The sequence below is a fragment of the Equus caballus genome, chromosome 18 (genome assembly GCF_041296265.1).
Source record: "Equus caballus isolate H_3958 breed thoroughbred chromosome 18, TB-T2T, whole genome shotgun sequence".
NCBI classification, from domain to species: domain Eukaryota; kingdom Metazoa; phylum Chordata; class Mammalia; order Perissodactyla; family Equidae; genus Equus; species Equus caballus.
In genome coordinates this window covers 61,369,949-61,386,674 of record NC_091701.1, presented here as the reverse complement: position 1 = coordinate 61,386,674, position 16,726 = coordinate 61,369,949, and the positions used below count along the sequence as shown (strand labels likewise).

General features: G+C 38.5%; 1 protein-coding gene and 1 long non-coding RNA gene across 7 annotated transcripts in view; one reads left to right on the top strand and one right to left on the bottom strand.

Annotated features, from left to right (window-relative positions):
* Nucleotides 1-7,686: 7,686 nt before the first annotated feature.
* LOC138918678 (uncharacterized) lies at nt 7,687-10,524 on the bottom strand. Its single transcript, XR_011428311.1, has 2 exons — nt 10,307-10,524; nt 7,687-9,425 (listed from the first exon to the last, which is right to left on the bottom strand). It is a non-coding gene; the product is annotated as an uncharacterized lncRNA (long non-coding RNA).
* NCKAP1 (NCK associated protein 1) overlaps nt 10,132-16,726 on the top strand; it is a 94,573-nt gene continuing 87,978 nt past the window's right edge. For 4 of the 6 annotated variants that reach the window (XR_011428310.1, XM_023622159.2, XM_070241394.1 and 1 more), the window contains exon 1: nt 10,224-10,361. Coding sequence is in view for 4 of the 6 variants with exons in the window: in XM_023622159.2 (XP_023477927.1) it covers nt 10,254-10,361 (108 nt within the window). In the remaining 2 variants the exon portion in view is untranslated. Of the gene's footprint in view, nt 10,362-16,726 lie in introns of all 6 variants that reach the window. The other 2 variants (XM_070241395.1, XR_011428309.1) reach the window with 2 other exon arrangements.

Sequence of the window (16,726 nt, the reverse complement as noted above, 5' to 3'; positions counted from 1 at the left end):
AATTAATCTGGCTCCCATGGAGGGAAGAAAGAAAAATCCCTTAATCCTAATGTTTGATTGTATTTTTACATGACTTCGTTCTACAAGGAATTTGAGGCAGCTAACCTAACTCAGATAATTGAGGTCAAGTCCATTGCTTTGTGTCAAACTGTTATTTAATGCTAAATGATGGTGGTGGTGGTATTTATTTTATATTTACTTTTTGCCTACCTGGCAAAGCAATAACAGTATGAAACATAGAGCTAATTGTGTGCTGCTAGAGTGGGAATTTGCCACTGGCAGAGAAATCAAGAGGGGAGTTATTTCATTAACAAGAGTATATTGTCAACATTCAGAGACATATTAATGTCTAGGTATTTGAAAACCTAACCAATACTGGATATTCTTAGAATTCATTGCTTCTTCCATTTTTGTAATCCTTTCATATGTCCTATGTCCCTTTCTTTCTTGTGTTAAGTTTTACTTGTTATGAATAGGGTGAACTAGCAACAGATTTCCAAATGTGCTGCTTTATACAGAGCAGCTTTGAAAGCTGAAAAGCTGGCTGAGTCTGCTTTAGCAGCAGGTTTCCGAGATTAAATTTACAATTTTCCTGCATCATTCTGAGGCAGACTGTGGCTTATGTAACGTGCAGAAGCCACAGGATCTCTTTAAAGCACTGTACATTTCATTAAGAAGGCAGACAACCCCGTATTATGTATAGCAATAAGAGAAAGGGGTATGTAGGCAAATGATAACTTGCGTGCAATTCAAAGACTTAGTGCTAAACAGCAGTTTCCATTTTTATCTCTGTACTCAACTGTTTAGTCAAAGTATTCAATTGAAAGTAAAACAAAACCACTTGAGTTTCCTGCTTTCAGATCTCTTTCTCACCTTCCCTTGGAGGCGCCAAAGGTCTGGCAGCCAGAGGAGGCAGATACAACTTGAGTAATCCATCTACAGTGGGATATTTAGTTGTTGATTACAGAGGCTACCCTATGGCTTCTGTGGGAAGATTACTATAGAGTTGGTTGTAATGCATCGAACTGATCAGGAAAGAGATGCTTTTTACATCTCTGAATGATGGTCTAAAAAGTTTGTTTCTTAACATTGTGGACACTTAATCACATGATTACTTAGGTACACTATTGCTCCTCTTGTGCCTTTTTGGGTGGACTCATTACAATCCAGAATGGTTCTGAATCTTGGGTCTTTGGAGCTTTATACAGTCTTTAGTGAGACCATAAACTCTTTAAGATTGTGCTAAACATGTGTATATTTTTATGGACAGGATGCATAGCTTCATTAAATTTATATTGGGGTCCATGATGCAAAGCTAATTAGGAATCTTAGTTAGAACCAGGAATTAATTTGGCCTGTAAAGACCAACATGTAAAGAAAAAATGATGGCAGCTTTGTTTTTGTTTCTTCTTTGAGTCCTTGGGGGAAATGAGTAAAGATGAGTTGTTCCTTTCATTCCTTTCTTCGGATTCAATTCATGGGCTTTAGGTCTATGTCATCCTCTCTTAAAACAAGAGAGTGAGCTAGACTAACTCTGTTATTTCCGGAATTGATTGCACAGCCAAGGTTCTTTTCTGATATTTGGAAGTTCTATAGTTTGTAATCTGGCAGTTGCATTTTTAGCTAACATATTGGATAATAGACCTACTAGCATTTTTTAATCAATTAAATAACGTAACTATTTTCTATTTAAATTGACTTGCAAATGTTTACTGTTCAAGTCAAGCTATTCTATAATTAAAATCTGACATAAGAAAATATTTACACATACATATGTATATGCTAAAGTTTTCTTTAATATGCTCCTAATATTTAGAATGTAGAATTTACTATACGAAATAAGTGAATAATTTGAAACTAGTTAGGAAATGCGGCTTTCCTCTCTTTACAAACTGAAAGTTAATTGTTCATTCTATTATTTCACATATTACACAAATAAAGACCATCAGGAATGGGAGAAATATAAACTGCAATTTTGAAAAATTGAATAAATTCTGATTCTAAAGTTTTGCTGGGAAAGAGTAATCAGTTGAAGTAATTAGAAATAATAGAAGAAATGGTAATACTTTAACGTGCAAACAATCTAAGTGAGGCAGTTGTATATTCATAGTTTTAAAGCAGAAAAAAGGATTGGACAGTAGCAGCTGTTTGTATGGTACCGGTTAAGGAACACTGGATATGAATTTAAGTGAGAATACAAAGTTGAATTTAAGCATCAGTGAGCACTTGACTTATTATAAATATTTAGACTTCAGTGATGTTTTAATGGGGGAAAGCCATCTTATAATGAGTTTATAGTATTTTAGCATAATGTATATTTTATAATAAGAAAAAATTTAATGTCCTTAACATTTACACATAATCAACACTTAGAAGCTAATGATTATGGTGTGTATCTAACATGAAATAGTGAAAATGTCATTTTCAGAATTATTACTTTGAAATAGGAGTTCCTCAAGCAAAGCAATGTTAATACAATTAGGTAGGTTTTTAATTTTTTGGATTGAACGCTAAAGCATGATAAGCTAGCTATATTATTCCCTAACCACTTCTCTCAGCTCCTTTGCCACTCTCTCCCTCCACTGCACTCACCTAAAACAAGAAAAATCCTGACCTTCCATCTTTTATTGTGCCATGTGCAAATGTAGAAAATCACACAACTGGGCAGACTGGGCAATAATAATAATAAAAATAATAGTAATAGCCATAATAGTAGTAACAAGCAGCAACATTGATACTCACTGAATTGCATAAGGTACACTTCTAAAAGCTATCGCATGCATTCCTCACAACAACCTAGTGAGATAGTACAATTATCCCCACTTAAGGTGAAAAATTGAGGTTTAGAGAGCTTTAGTCACAGGTCCAAGTTCACACTGCTGTAAGTGGCAAAGCCACTTCCAACTCTGTCAGTCTGACCCCAGACCTTAGGCTGTATTTTGCTAACCGTTTAAATAATGACACCAAACTCAAATGAACATTTAACATTTTCTGACACATGACCTCCCTTTTAGGCTAATGAAGTATTTCTGTTTCATTGGGAAAATAGAAGATATGAGAAAACTTCCTCATCTTCCCCTAACCAATTCTACTGACCTACATCAGTGTACAGATCTAGTGGTTAATAGCCTGAGCTCTGCCCCTTACCAGTTGTGACCTTAGGCACAACTTCCTCGTCTGTTTAATAGGAACGATGCATGTCCGTCCTTCCAGAATTTGTTGTGGAGATAAAGCACGTTAATGCATGTAAGGCACTGGGACACGACACATTGGAAGTACTCAGTAAATGCTAGCCAATATCCTTATCTTGTCTCTCCCTGCAAGCCCCAATCAAAAATCAATCTGGCTATACGTACATTGTTCACTTCCCCTCCATTTCTTTTCTTCCTGTTCTGTCAAGGCTTCTGCTCCTTTGATTATCTCTTCTCTCTGTGCTGAGTTATAAATCTCTTCCTCTCTACAGGATAATCGGGCAACTACCGCTGAAAATAAACAAAACCCTTCCCTTAGTGCTTCCAGCTACTGCCCCAGGCTCTGGTCCTCTTCTCCATCCTCTTTAGTCTCATTTGCTGGCTCCATTTATTTTGTTTGATTCTAAAAGTTGTAATTCCTCAGGGCTTCAGACTACGCCCTATTTTCCTTTTTAAATACTCTCCCCAAAAATGATCTCATCTATTCCCATGGCTTCAAATAACATCCATATTCTGATGATCCCAAATTTGTATCTCCAGTATAGGCCTCTCCTTGGAGGTCTGGTTCAGTATACTCAATATCCTTCCGAATTTTTGAAAGACTGTTCATTTTGGGGTAGACTCAACATAAAAATGTAAATGGGTCTTATGTGTTCAACTGCAACTTGAGTATCATCGCAAGCTTATCCTGTATTCTAACTCAAGTTTTGTTCTGCCATTGATTTTGCCAACTTTCCATGTAGCATCCTAGTATTTAAAAAAGACTTAAGATCAAACCAGAAATATCAACCAATATTTGTATACAGTAGTATGTATTTCATCATCTACCATATAAGTCTAAGCACGACAAATTTCCTTTTTTTTAAAAAAGATTTTATTCTTCCTTTTTCTCCCCAAAGCCCCACAGTACATAGTTGAGTATTTTTAGTTGTGGGTCCTTCTAGTTGTGGCACATGGGATGCCGCCTCAGCATGGCTTGATGAGCAGTGTCTTGTCTGTGCCCAGGATGCGAACTGGCAAAACCCTGGGCTGCCGTAGCAGAGTGCATGAACTTAATCACTCGGCCACGGGGTTGGCCCCTATAAGCACAATAAATGTCTAAAATAAAATCAAAGAACTCACAAGTCCTTTGTACTGTGAAAAGAACCAAGAAGAATTAAAACTAGTCATAAACTGAAATTTTTCATTACATTAGAATTTTTCCACAGAGAAAACTGAAGTTCTTTGAGTGACTTTAAAAGGAAAGATAAATCTATCTTTAGTTTTGCAGAGCAGAAGCAAATAAACATGTCTGAAGTGCATTACCAAAGATCTGGCAGGCTAAAAGATGAATCTAATTGAATGTGAACAGTTAAGATCAAGACTGTAATTAATTTTTCATTGTTTTCTTTTTGAACTTTTCGGATCAGTTCTATTTCTGGCATCTCTTCTGCTGACTACTGGAGACATCTTATGTTTCATTTAGGCCTGTGTTCCTTACTCCCTTGCAATACCAAGTTGCAATCTCTGGCTAAATCTTAACTCCTTATGTCATTTACTACAGATACTGGGATATTGTTGCTCTGTCTTTTCCTTATTCTCTTTCTTAATCATTTTTAGTGCAGTAAATTTTCATTCCTAGGGGCCTTTGTTTGTAGGAGAACAGAACTTAAAGTACTGATTTAGTGTTTAGGTTATTGTCTATTCTTTCTATGGCCACAGTTAAACAAAAGTGAAATCTTCTGTCGCCCTGTTTCTTCACCCAAAGTTGGTTCCTCTGTTTACATATGGTCTAACTACATGCAGTCTTTAAAACAATTTTAAAAAAATCACAATTCCTTGCAAAACTCCATTAATTTCTTATTTACATATGCCTGACCCTTCCCACAGCTTGACCCACTTTTCCCTTTCTGCACTCAGTTTTGTCAGAATGTAGCAGTTTCCCAAAGGAAGGGATGGAGGACTGACAAAAAGAATATATGTCTACTACACTATTCCCAGGCTGTTTTTAAGAGAAATTTGGTCACACATTTCTAGTCATAAATAGCCGAGAGTACCTGGTTTGAAATCTGATGGGAGGAAAAATGTTGCACTTGTTTTCAAGAATAAGTGGAACATTACCTTTGACAGGAGACATCATAATCTAAGGGCTTTATCCTAAGAACCCAAGAAGATGCCTTTTATCAATTTTTCTCTCTTCTTGTCTTAAGTAGGAAAGCAACAGAAGGCTGAGTCAGCTAAGTGATTTAAAAAGTACACTGAAATATTCTTTATGATTGGCAAAATGTATTACAGAAATAATTCTCATCCTAGTTTCTAGGGAAAGAAAAGCTAAAGAAAGCCATCTAAAGGAGCTGGTATCTCAGTCAGGGGAAAATATGGCATAGTCCAGCTGCTAATTGAAGAAAGTTTGATGAAGGACTATTTATGAAGGTTTAGGCAGAGTTAAGGGACACTAGAAGAAACTACAGAATCATGTCCACTGGGTGCCTAACAAATTTATGCCATCTAGCTGGTCTTCAGACATCACAGTAATTAAGAGTATGCATGAACTTTGGAGTCAGACTGATAAAGGATCCCATACATGCCAGCTTTACCACTTTCTATGGGTGTGATCTTCAGCAATTTAAAAAACCTGTCTGCATTTCAGTTTCCTCACCTCTAAAATGAAGATAATAATATCTCAAATGGTTGTTGAGACAGGTAGATGAGAATGTAACTCAAATAGTAGCACCTGACACATAGTGCAAAAACACAAATGTTAAATTTAACTATTATTCCTTATTTGATTTCTAGTAGAGCTATTACAATGTTGGCCACAAAAACTGTTATTATTTAGGATCAGGTTTAGCTCTGAGCAATAATAAATTAAATAAATAAATAAATTAATTAATTAAATAAAAGAAGCTTAAATAAAAGTTTCTCTTTCACACAAAATCCAGATCTAGACAGGCCAGGGTTGATATGGTAAGAAGCCCACATAAACCTTCCATTTCTGTGTTCTGCCATCCTTAGTGAATGACCATTGTCTTCATTGTCCAAGATACTGGTCACTGCATCCTTGGTTCATGTGGCAGAATGAAATAAGTGGGGAAAAATTGGCAAAAGGAGAGCAGCAGCAATCTCTTAAGGAAGATTCTTGAAATTATACATCCTATTGGCTAGAACATTAGTCATATGGCTACACTAGGCCGCAAGGGAGGCTGGGAGATGTAGTCTTTAAGTGGGAAAGAAACAATAGATATTGAAGGATAATCAATAACGTTTGTCACAGTCAGCAAGTGTTTCAAATTATCTTTATTATCCTCGAGTTCTAAAAATCATCTTTTGTTCTCCCATTTTTTTCTATATTTCTTCTTCTGCGTTGAATTTTTTTCCTGCCTTGGCATTCATAAGCCTACATATTTTCTGTTCCACTTTTCTTTCTGGCTTTATTTCCCATTGTTTCTTTCATGCATGTAATGAATATTCCTATTATTTCCTGCACTTTCCTACTATTTTGCATTTACCAAAGTTGAACCTTCTGCTTAGAATGTCATTTTCTACAAGTTTATAAGTCCAAGACCTCCTCATTCAAAGCTCAAAGGTAAGGTATTCCAAAAGGTCTCTTAGAAACTTCAGGTTGAAAGTGTTCTTTCTAGGTCTTCCCCTGTAGCCCTGTATCTCCGTCTGCCCTATGTTAGACTTCCTTACGTATATTTCTATTCTCCCAAGGATGTGACTTCAAGGAAATCCAAATCTATATCTTATACAGGTTCATATCTCCTCCTAGAACAACAGTAGTTTATATTTTAAGTATTTGATTGTTTAACGTATTACATAAAATTGAAAAGTATTGTTTAAATCCATCCAGGATTGTTACTATAAATGATTGAATGTTTTATAATACATATATAAAAGCTGTGTACCGTAGATTTGTTTCTGAAATTTTATGAGTAGAAGTTTATAATCGAATCATTGTAAAATATATTTGGGTGCCACAAAGTGTAATTCTATTATAAATTCTTCTATAAAGCTAACCTCACTTCACTTTAAATATTTTCCATTTGGATTTTCAAATGCTTACTTTCCTTAGAGTGGGTACCATTATACTTAATAAAAATAATTTTTCAAACATAGATATATAACTTTTTAAAGTCAATTTATTGAGATATAATTTATATACAGTAAAATTCACACTTTTTTGGCATACTGGTCTATACTAGTTAACTTTATTGGTTAATTTTTAAACTTACTACAAATATGAAGCTATTATTTACTTTCTACATCTCTTTAAAGGCTTATAATAATTTTAATGATCTCTGAATATGTTCTGGGACAAACAGCAGAAATCTCTTAACTGAAGTGAAACTATTTGAAAATCTTTAGTTCCAAAGGAAGTGTGAAGACTATGCTTTGTATGATGAGGGAAATAAAATCTTCAATCATGCTTTTTAAAACTTAGTTTCCTAATCATTTAAAAAACTTTATGCATTTTCAGAAAACTACAGCAGGGAAAAAAAATCCACAACAGGAGCAATTTTTCATAGTAACTTTATAGGCTGATTCATACGGCATGGCATATTTTCAAAGGCTGAAAAACTGAAAGGAAATATAAAATGACATATACTAATTACAACTGCCATAAAATCATACATGCATGGCAAAATATGTGATTATTACTTTAGCACTGACAGAATACTTTATACTACACATATAGGCAAACTTTGAAAGGGTTGGATCTTAACAACAAAATGCTTTTTGATGCAAAATGTAGAGAAATGCAAGAATTGTAAATACTTCATCTAGACCTAATCTCTTTTACTCAAATAGCCATATTCTATTCAGTCTAGGGCCAATAATGTCTAAAAATTAGTTATAATAAAAATTGAATGAGGCTAATATCTACAGAGTTCTCCCTCTATTGAGTACTCTCTGCGTTATAAGCAGCTACAAGTGTTAAAGTTCGTATGGAAACATGGTAGTGACTTTTTTTGAGGAGTAATAGTTGTGTTCAAATTATGATACGGCGCCATTTTCTTGTTCTCTCTATAGAGCATTTTTGAAAAACTAGAAAATGATATAAACTTTCATTGGTAGGACTCTGCAATTCTGTCTCCAGTTAAATTTATTTGTGGTTCCCTAAAAGAACACATTTCCCCCCAACAATCAACACCTTTCAGTTTTCCTGTCTTACTGCCCCGAACCCCCCAGGTAGCCTTCCTTTTCCCAGGTCTGCTCTCACTTTGTCAGGCTCCAGACACTTGCCTCCCCTAAATTAAAATTTTAACTATCGGTTGGAAAGTAAACAGATAAATTAAATCCCCCAAGGTATTATTAACCAATAATAGCTCAATAGGTGAGCTCTCTGAGGTGTTTATATTAAAACAAACAAAGGACTCTAGGTACAAAGCCTTCATTCAACGTAATGAAGTTCTTTCTATGTATAGAATTTGAAGCACAACGTCAGGTATGATAGACTTCCTGGTGGATGTAGGGCGCTTTGTATTGCCCCTTAATCAAACCTATTCAGTTAACTCCCTTTCTCTTGTTGGGACATTAAAATGAAGATTTCCGTAGTAGGAATAGTACATTTACTAGCTTTAAGAAAAATGTTTTAAAAGCTATTCATCACAATTTCCTTTTCATAAAGTGTTTTGATCAATCCAATGATAGTTTACTCTTACAATGTCTTTTATTAAAAGTGGCAGAACATTTTGTCATTCACTTAAAATTACTGAACGTAATATAATAAGATTAACACATCGAAGGAAACTAAGGCCAAAAATATTAAAGCGGCTTGAATCCTCTTGGCTAGAATTCCTCACCCCAGTCAATTACATAAGTCCTTGATTTGTTAACTTTTGGAACCATGTCTAATGTATTTGACCAGAGGGAGTAGCCTTGGCGTGTGGCTGGGAAGAAATTGATCAGGAAAGAAACAATGAGATATAAAAGTACAATGTTTCCAAGAAGGGGTGGGATTTAGGGTGGAGGCCAGAAAAAAATGGGGGCGTTCCTTCATTCATTGAACAAACATCTTATTTTTTGCCTTCCACATGCCAGGGCCTCTCTGTTAGCGTCTTCTCCGGATGGGTGCTCCTCGTCGACAAATTCCGGATTCTGATTATCTCAGGAACTCGAACTGCCCTCACTTCCGACCTCCTCTCTCAGGCACTGCCTCGAGGCGGGGGGGATACGGATGGGATGGGGAGGACGGCAGAGGCGAGGCCCGCCTCGCAGAGCACAACATCTGCTGTGTTCTGCGGGAAGCGTCTGTCAAGCAGTGGGAGGGAAAAGAGCTTGGAGCCACCAGCCCACTCTTCGGCGAAACTCGCCTGAAACCACCCCCCCCCCCCCACCCCCGCCCCCGACTCCGGACTTCTGCCGGTTTCCTTAGGGAGGTGGGGCGCAAAGGCAACTTTTGGGAACTTGAAGGAGAGGGGTGTGGGGCGAAGTGGGACAACGTGGAACCGTGGGCCCTCTCGATCCCGGTTTAGGCCTCCCATGCTGGGATCCGGCGCAGCGGTGGGCCGGGCCGGGTCTGGGGCCCATGCTGGGTCCCGAGCGGCGGCGGCCAGGCCGGCGGGGAGGGGGAGGGCGAGGACCCCCCGGCGCAGTTCCCCGTCCGGCCTCGCGGGGGCGCCGGCGCGGCCGATCAGGTGACCGAGCGCTCGTCCGGGGCTGCGGGAAGCGGCCTCGTTCTCAGCCGCCGGAGCCGCCGCCGCCGCCGCCACACCTAGTGGAGGAGCCCGGGAAGGCGGCTCGGTGGGGGCTGGGGCGGGGAGCGCCGGCGGCGGGGACGGAAGGGCGGCGGGCGGAAGGCAGGAGGCTGCCGGGGCGCAGGCTGCTGCGGGGGCAGGGACCCCCGAGGCGTCGGCCGCGGCTCGCTCTGTCACTGGCGCGGGATTGGGGCGCCAGGGCCATGGGCGCGCGCCCCTGAGGCGGAGGTCGCGGGCGGAGGGGAGGAGGCCCGAGAGGGGCTGCTGCGGAGGCCGCGGGCCGGGGACTGCGCGCGAGGCGGCCGGCGGCGGCGGCACCACCACCTCCACCACCACCACCACCACCACCACCACCACCACCACCTCCACCACCACCTCCACCATGTCGCGCTCCGTGCTGCAGCCCAGTCAGCAGAAGCTGGCGGAGAAGCTCACCATCCTCAACGACCGGGGCGTCGGCATGCTCACCCGCCTCTACAACATCAAGAAGGTGCGCGCGGGCCGGCGAGGCGGCGGCGGGCGGGCCGAGGAGGGCCGGAGGGCAGGGGAGGCCGCGGCGGGGCGGCGGGCGGCGCCAGGGCTGGAATCCCGGCCTCGCCGCCGCAGGCCCGGCCCGGGGGCGCCGCGATGCGCCGCGGCCTAATGCGGAGTCCCGGGCGCCTCCCCGGGGGCTCGCGGGCCGGCCGGGGGCGGAGAGAAGCCATTTCCCGGCTCCCAGCGCCCGAACGCTGCCCGGCCCGGCTCCGGGTGGGGGGCGCTGCCGCCCCGGCCCGGAGCGGGGTCAACGGGACGCGGGGCTGGGGGGCTGGAGGAAAACTTGGGGGTTCCGTAACTGGGGTTTGAATGGTAGCAGTGTGGCGGAGATGGGAGCAGTTTTTTCTCGATGTTTTGGTGTGTAAGTGTGGGAATGTGGGCAGGGAATGCCTCATCAGGATGCGCCCCGCGCCCCTGCGCTTTGCCCCTTTATTTTAGATTGATTGCTAAATAAAAGCCGTTTGAGGGCGTGTGGACGATTTGGGATTATTTCGTATTGAAGGTGGAGAGGAGGGGGAAGTGAGGGTGGAACCAATTTTCTTCTGAAATACTTCAGGGTTGTGAGTCACTAGAACAGGAATAACAACCTTCTCTCCCTTCCCTCTTTACTCCTCCTCATCTTGGTTTTTCCAACCCTGTCTGATAGTACCAAGACACCGTTTCTTAAAGTTCGGTGTTGGCACAAAATGAAAACTGTAAATATGTTGCTATTACTGCCGATTTATAGCATATGCTGAGAATTTGAGTAGCTGTAGCTAATAGGCCCATTGAAAGTCTTCGCATGGCTTGAGCAGATTAAGGAATGGAAGGCTGAGTTGCGGTGAAGATAGATAGAACAAATATTATATTAATTTATCGTAGGAGAAAACAAAATCCTTTTTCCTTTAAGACGAGGTTAGTAAGTTTTAAAGAATTTGATAAGAGAAAATTAAAGAGAGAATTTTGGGGTACAGTCTAGATCCTTAGAGTTTCCAATGTGTATTTGATGTCATGTCTTCATAATTATTCTTGTTGGCTTTTTAATATATCGTGACTATTTCCTTTTAGTTTAATCATCATAATAGAATTATGGTGATTGTAAATTAGGGCTGCCGAAGAAAGAATATCTTTTTGAAAATCATATCACGGGGTTCAAGTATAAACTAAACAATTTGATCTAGACACTAATTATAAAAGAGAAAACTCTCCTGGCTTAATAGTGATAAATTTTGCATAAGGATAGCTGTACTCACGGTTGCTCACCTGGATGCTGTGCAATTTGGAGAGTAACTGCAACATGCCTGTTCAGTTGGTTGTATTTTCTGTGTCAGGAGATCGCTGTCGTTAAAAAGAAGCCTTCTGCATTTACCAAAGAGCCCTGGTTATACATTTATGTAGACTGGGAATAATTTAATTTTAGGGAGTGTTGCTTATAGGTTGCGTTGACCTGAACTTTTTTGTGAGCATTATACTCCTTAAAAAGTTGGAAATTGGTTCCTATCTGAACTTTGTCCTAAAAATGAGCAAGTCAAACGTTACTGAAAGTTACTAGACATGTGGTATTGTGGTTAAAGGAAATGGTTATGATGGTTTCCAGAAGAGGAAGTGAGAGTTAACATCAAAAGTGATTTGAGTATTTGGGCAAAATAGGTTTTTTTAAGCTTTCATTGAACATTTTTATGGTGTAAATATGATCAAGCTTTACTTATTCTGTCTTCATAAATTAAATAAGATTATACTAGATTCTAAGCGTTTGAACTCTTGTAATTCCAGTTCACCGCCTATTCTCAAAAGGTTATTTCTTTCACTTCCTGTTTTGAGAAATTTCAGGCTCTTGTATTACTGCACTAGTAAAATTTGAAATGAGTTGAATGTGATCATTATATCCAAGTGTCAAATATTTTGAGTTATTGAAATGTTGTATTTCAGCACTTAACACATACTTATGGTTTATTGAGAAATATTTTATCTACCTTGCCTGATTGTGAGTTCCTTCTGGACAGGGACAGTGTTACCCATTTGTGAATTGCTAGTACTTAGGGCCTTACCTGGTCCTTGAGGCCTTCAGTTAGGCCTTGTTCAAGTGAATAATACTATATATATATTATATGTATTTAACATATTTATGAGTTTGTGTGTATAATCTTGCTCTAGTTTTAATAATAATTTTTGGTTTGCTCTCCTTGTGTAATTTTGCATACAAATGCATCAGATAGATTTTGAATCTTTCAGCTTGTTGTCTGTAAGACTGGCATATCTTCCCGGCTGGCTAGGAATTGAAACATTTGTTCAAAAATCTTGCCAAAAAATTAGTAAGATCTGTTCACCATGTGTTTATAAGGTTCATGCTGTCTGCATTTTTTGACAGTATAAACCACATAATCTTTTCAATCTCAATCTCCTAGTCCTAAAAAAAAACCTTCCACCACATAATACATGTCTGCCAGTCAATTATCACATTTTTATTAATGCATTAGATTGTCTATCAGATCTCATTACTCTGCTGTTTCAATTGGAAGTTGCAATGGAAATATTTTAGTGAGCATACACAATGAAAAATACTTCAGTGACCTAAGTAAAATAACTTCATAAGTTGCTATAATCAAGAATAATGTGCTCTAATGCTTGTTAGGGGGCTGTAACATGGTTACTGAAAAATATTTTCCTTTTATAAAGAAAATTTCATCAGTCAAAATATTTTGAGATCTTAATATGTACAGATTATGAAAATTTTAAGGAACTTGTAGCTTAGTCAGGGATGTAAGGACACATAAAGGAGGATTTTAGGGAAAAGACATGAAGGTAGTAGATAATTTTACATTTAAATTTATTTCTTAATCCCTTAAAGTTTTTATTTTTTATTAAAAACAGGTCTTCCCTTTTCCAGACCTAATGATGCTACTCACTTATAAAGTGATTTTTAGCACTTCTCAGGCTCCTTTTATATCTCTTACTGTGGCGGGGGGCAGGCAGTGTGGTGGAAGTAAATAGCACTGTGCCTGCCACAAGTTAGGAAACCTACATTCCATTTTTCAGTCTGTCACTGAGAGTTCTGTGACATTGGGTAGTTATCTTGACTTCTGTGAGCTTCATCTTTTCTCATCTGTAAAATGGGGGAAAATTAACTATAAAAGGAAGGCCAAAGTCTCTTCCAGCTCTGATTATGGTATCTTTACAAGTAGAAGTTATGGCCCATCTTAAATAGTAACTGAGCGCAGTTTACTTTTTTGTAATATAGGGATGGTAATTCCTGCTGTGCGTGCTTCACAGGATTGTTTATGAAGATAAAAGGCAGTAACAGTGTGCAAATAGTTTAAAACTTCTAAGAATGGAACATAGTATTTATTTAGGAGTCTCAGGAACTTTTTTGGCAACATTGGTTTTTCTGAAATTTTATTGCTGTTCAGCAAATACTTTCCCTAATCCCAAAAGAAAACATTTTTGCTGAATTTAAAAGTATTCTTTTGTTGTTTACTCTTGTTTTTTCTGTCTCCTTTCTTTTTCTTCACCATCACCAGCGTGAACTTGGTAACTGTACCAAAAAGTCTCAGTTAGTACTTGCGTGTTTTACGTCTTGTTTAATTATTGCCTCAACTCTAAAAGACAAAAGGAGAAAGACCTACCCAACTATTGCAGACTTTTTTTTTTTGAGGAAGATTAGCCCTGAGCTAACATCTGCCAATCCTCCTCTTTTTGCTGAGAAAGACTGGCCCTGAGCTAAAATCCCTGCCCATCTTCCTCTACTTTATATGTGGGACGCCTGCCACAGCGTGTCTTGCTGAGTGGTGTGTAGGTCCACACCCAGATCCAACCGGCAAACCCCCGCCCGCCGAAGCAGAACGTATGAACTTAACCACTGCGCCACTGGGCCCGCCCTGCAAACTTCTTTTTTAATGGAGTATTTTTGCAGATTTCATCCGACTTTTACGTTTTTTGTTGGTTAGAGGAATATTTTTCTTTGTTTCCCCCACAATTCTTTTCCCATGATTTTGGACAAATGTATTTCATGAGGAAAAAATTAATAGAATGGCAGCATAAAATTGAAAGTCCACAGCTGGTATTTGCTTATACAATAGAGAGAGAAAAAAAAAGATGTGTGTGAAGGGTGCAGTGTAAGATGAAGGGAGAGGAACCAGCTCTAGTCTTCCCTTTCAGGGTTGTGTTTCTCTCCGTTTAGGGCATTATTTTCTCTGTTGGTCATTCAGGAGCAGAAGCATGTTCCAAAGATTGAATTGTGGCGAGTTCTAGACTAAGTCGTCTTATTAGTATAAGATTTGTTTTCTCCCAGTGGGGTTTTGTTATAGAGAGCCTTAAACATGTTAAGAAGTAAAACATTTCAGTACAATGTTATTTGAAGAAATGATTAACTAGGAGTTTTTCTCATCACTGTCAGATTAAGTAAACAATTTACCAAAGTCTAATTACAGTATTTCAAATTCCTAATAGGATCAAAATTAAGATTTTAGTACATTTACTAAATGTACTAAAGCCAACTAAAAAACATCTTGGGAATAAAAGAGTACTGCTAATTTTGTAAAGTCCAACACGGAAAGAAAGAAACTTACTGGTTGTACTTTCATAATTGCATTTCTTACATTTCATGTTACAGGGTTTTCAATGTAAAAATGATGCCATTTGACTTTAGAAATCAAAATGTAAAACGAAAAAAGTATACTGAAATTTCAAAATTAAAAACAAAATATCAACTGAGGAAAAAGTTGCATACGTCATTAAAATTAAGGAAGATAAATGCTGTTTCATTGTTTCTCTTAGTTTACACCTTCCTTTCTGCTTTATATATACTTTTCCCCCAGTTTAAGCAAAATTTCCTATTTATTTTCGTTAGAATTGCTTGTATGGTTAGTCCTTTCACAGTATATATTTTAATATGTCAGGGACTAAACTTGAGAAATAATCACAAAGGAAAAATAAATATAACCTGAAAAGTAAATACAAATTTATTTCCCCCCAAATTTTTAAATAAATTGATTTTTAAAATTCCTAATTCGAGGGGCTGGCCCGGTGGCACAGCAAAGTGCGCACATTCCACTTCGGCAGCCTGGGGTTGGCCGGTTCAGATCCCAGGTGCAGACATGGCACCACTTGACAAACCATGCTGTGGCAGGCGTCCCACATATAAAGTAGAGGAAGATGGGCACGGATGTTAGCTCAGGGCCAGTCTTCCTCAGCGAAAAGAGAAGACTGGTAGCAGTTAGCTCAGGGTTAATATTCCTCAAAAAAAAAAATCCTAATTCTAAACTATTTCTCATTTTAACACATTACAACATTAAGCAGAAGTTTCCATTAATAATCACCCTGGTACACTCATAATATGATCTCAGTGGTCTTTTCATACAAATGCAAACAAAGTTCATACAAAAGTAGTCTACACTGAGAAAAACTATTTCTGTAATACAATTCCTTATTTCTTTAAGGTTATTGTGTTTCAAATCTAATTATATCTACCACAAAAATTTCACTAATGAATATAAGTCTAATGGCAAAAATAATTATATCAAGAGTCCAGACTTAGGAGTCAATAAAGAAAGGTACCAATCCAAATTTTTATTTTTCTAGAGTAATAAGAACTTAATCTCTCCAAATTCAATTGCTTTATCTACAAAATAGGTACCTACACCACAGATCTAAGGACAAATAAAAGAAAAAATATAAAACACTTAGCATATAGTGAAGTCTCAACACATGGCAGCTAGCATTACTTTTATTACACATTACTTTTATTACACATTACTTTTATTGGACAATAAAGAGATGAAACTGCTTAGTTCTAGTAACATATAAGACATACATCTACTAAACCTGATCCAAAATTATTGTTGGAATTTTCTTTAACACTAACACAACTAGTAAGTCATCAAAAAAGAAAATAAATCAGATTTTCAATCATCCTAACCAGTCAGGACAAGAACTTTCAACACTGACACACTTTTTCATCTGGGCCTCCTCATTTTTAACATATCGGATGTAGCTAGCTGAATATGTCCATTCCTTTAAGTTATTAAGTTCTGTTTCTGGGGCTTGAAACATAGTGGACGCTTAATAAATGTTCCTTTTGTTTTTCCTATTAAATCCAGCTTAAGACCACCTTTAGGAGACATTTCTTAACTATTCCTTTTTACTATTTGATATTATAGTTTGATATCTACTTACTGCTAATACGAAATAACGATTTGTATTTCAGAAGTATGTTTTTCAGCAGTCCTTTAAAGAGCAACTTCCTAAGAACAGTAAAAATGTGACCATTTATAACGCTTCTAAAAAACTATAACAGAACACCTTTGTTTTATAAACTGAGATGTTTCTGTACATTGGAGGCTGAAA